The sequence below is a fragment of the Phanerochaete carnosa genome (assembly GCF_000300595.1).
Source record: "Phanerochaete carnosa HHB-10118-sp unplaced genomic scaffold PHACAscaffold_687, whole genome shotgun sequence".
NCBI lineage: Eukaryota > Fungi > Basidiomycota > Agaricomycetes > Polyporales > Phanerochaetaceae > Phanerochaete > Phanerochaete carnosa.
In genome coordinates, this window is record NW_006768314.1 from 1 (window position 1) to 2,359 (window position 2,359).

General features: G+C 56.5%; 1 protein-coding gene across 1 annotated transcript; it reads left to right on the top strand.

Annotated features, from left to right (window-relative positions):
• Positions 1-840: 840 nt before the first annotated feature.
• On the top strand, positions 841-2,031 carry PHACADRAFT_202928 (uncharacterized protein; the record flags this gene model as incomplete). Its single annotated transcript, XM_007403033.1, has 2 exons — positions 841-964; positions 1,019-2,031. The coding sequence occupies 2 exons, from the start codon at positions 841-843 to the stop codon at positions 2,029-2,031; spliced, it is 1,137 nt and encodes a 378-aa protein (XP_007403095.1).
• Between the last annotated feature and the right edge of the window lie 328 nt (positions 2,032-2,359).

The following is a 2,359-nucleotide window of genomic DNA, read 5'->3' on the forward strand; positions in this document are numbered from 1 at the left end:
AGTGCACTCCGCGTAGAGGAAATTGCCAACTCAAAGACATCCGCAATGAACGTCGTAATTCACCTGGCACGCTCAGTGCAACACCCTGACGGTGACCTCTACCTTGAAGCCCCACGCTCTGTGGCTGCACAACCAGCCCGATACCGCCCAGCCACACTCCCTTCGCTCTCTGACTCTGAGAACAGGCCATCTCCAGCACTTCTGAGCACTGCCTGTGCCTACACCGCCTTACAGCTCTCGGGATCAGTAGGTCGCGTGACCCCAATAGCCGCCAGAACCTGATTCTCTGGTGAGTACTGCTGCGCAACAAATCACACACCCTACTAAGACAACCACAGACCACCAGCACCGAATCGCTGCCCTGCAGGCCTACTATACCTCCTGCGCTAACACCTGCAGTCACTGTACGCACTGACCCGCTTAAGGACGATGTCCGGACTACTTTGGCCAGGCGCTGGCAGCCAGCCCTGCCCATCTCTACTCCGCGATGCCTTGACAGCGTCGACCACGCTCCTTAAAATACCATTCAAACGTATCTCTTAAGTCACTCTCTAGCTACTGCCCACTGCTACCGCATGCCAAATCTATTTTTTCACCTGAGCCAAACCTCCTAAGCAGATCTCCATAAGCGAGACCATGAGACCACCTGCACAGTCTAAGCGCCACTCGTAACCATTCGCTTTTAAAAACTCGCCACGACAACAATCCACCTCTGCATACACAGCAGTACCCACCGCTGTCAACAACCTCGCGGCCTCTCACATAGACCAAGCCTACAAGGTATGAAGAACAAAGAACCATCAACCAGCCTACAGACACTCACACTCACAACACCAGTGCATGGACAAACCACAGGAAACCAGCAAGCCAAAGCCGGCCCCAAGCCCTCGACTCCCTCCAGGCCTTCACACATCCAGCGGTCCACCGCCAAACGCCCGCAAAGACGGCCCCATCTACGCCTCGTGTAAGCGCTCCCGCCCAACCACAGCTGACGCAAAGCTAACGACTCGAACTCCAGCCCAACCATCCACTCCCCAGGGCCCATACCAGCCCCGCACACCTGAGAAGCCCTTCTCCATACAGTCCCAACTCCCACCGCTCTCTACCGATGATAAAGACGATGCTACCGGACCCCAGACACCTCGTACCGGTCGAGCCAACCGCTCTATACACGCTGGCTCCCAATCGCAAAATGCGACGCATACCACAGCACGCTCCTCCAAGCCTCTAACTCCTGTACAGGCACAACCAGATGACAACACAGAAATGGCCAACACCGGCGACCAACAAGAAGGGCACCCCAGAAGCGCCTCCTCCAATGAGGACCTGTACCTCGACGACAGACAGGTTGTCACACTCGATGAAGCCATCGCCACCATGCCCATCCCAGATGTCGGCCTTCCACCCGTATGCCTAAGTGACCCCAACTACCTACACCACAGACAGCTCCGAGAACAGCTTCTCAACTGGGAAGTTCTCCCAGACTACGTTGTCTTTGCCGTCTGCTTCTGCGCTACCTTATGGACTGATGAAGAACAGACAGTCTTTCTTCTCAAGCAGACACTCCACGACCTTGGGTTCACCGTCGCTTGTGTTGCTGCCCCATGCGCAGATGGTCACTGTCGCACCGATGGCCTGTTCCTATACGCTATCTACAACCTGTCCCAGCAGGACCACGACACCCTCTTGGACCGCTTCTGCTGGTCCATGGCCCCATGCACCTTTTTCTGCTGGCCATCCACACCCCAGCCGCTCCCCACACACATCGGCCAATTCCGGGGCTTCAGCACCTATGAAGAAAGTGCTATCCGCAGGGTTTTCATCGCGGAATTTTCACGTGGTAGGCTCGCACAACTGCTGGCCTACCTGTTGTCAACGCACCCCCATTATGCCGACATGAAGCGAGAACAGGCTATCGGATGCCTGCTCCTGACCATTCGAGTCACAATACTTCAGATGTCGGACCCTGGAGGACACACATCCTGGCCACTCGTCAATTTCTACATTGACCCCCCAACGCTGGACAACTGAACATGGCGTGAGTTCCGCAATGCTGTAACACGTCACATCTTTGCCCACAGCACGTTTGGCACTGGCCACATCCACACGAACATAAAACCATGCCCAGGATGCCTCGGTGCCGACCACCCGCTTGGCCACTGCCTCTACCCCACACTCGATGGCTGGCTAGGCCCACCGCCCACCACAGTTAACAGGGAAGCAGAGCTGCTCATTCCTGCCCACCTGCTGCACACCAACGACGTTGAGACCTCAAGCTCCTCACCCCAACAGCGTGGAGAACGTAGTGAACGCGGTCGCAGCCGAGGCCAACGTCGTGGCCAAAACCGTAGCCAGCACC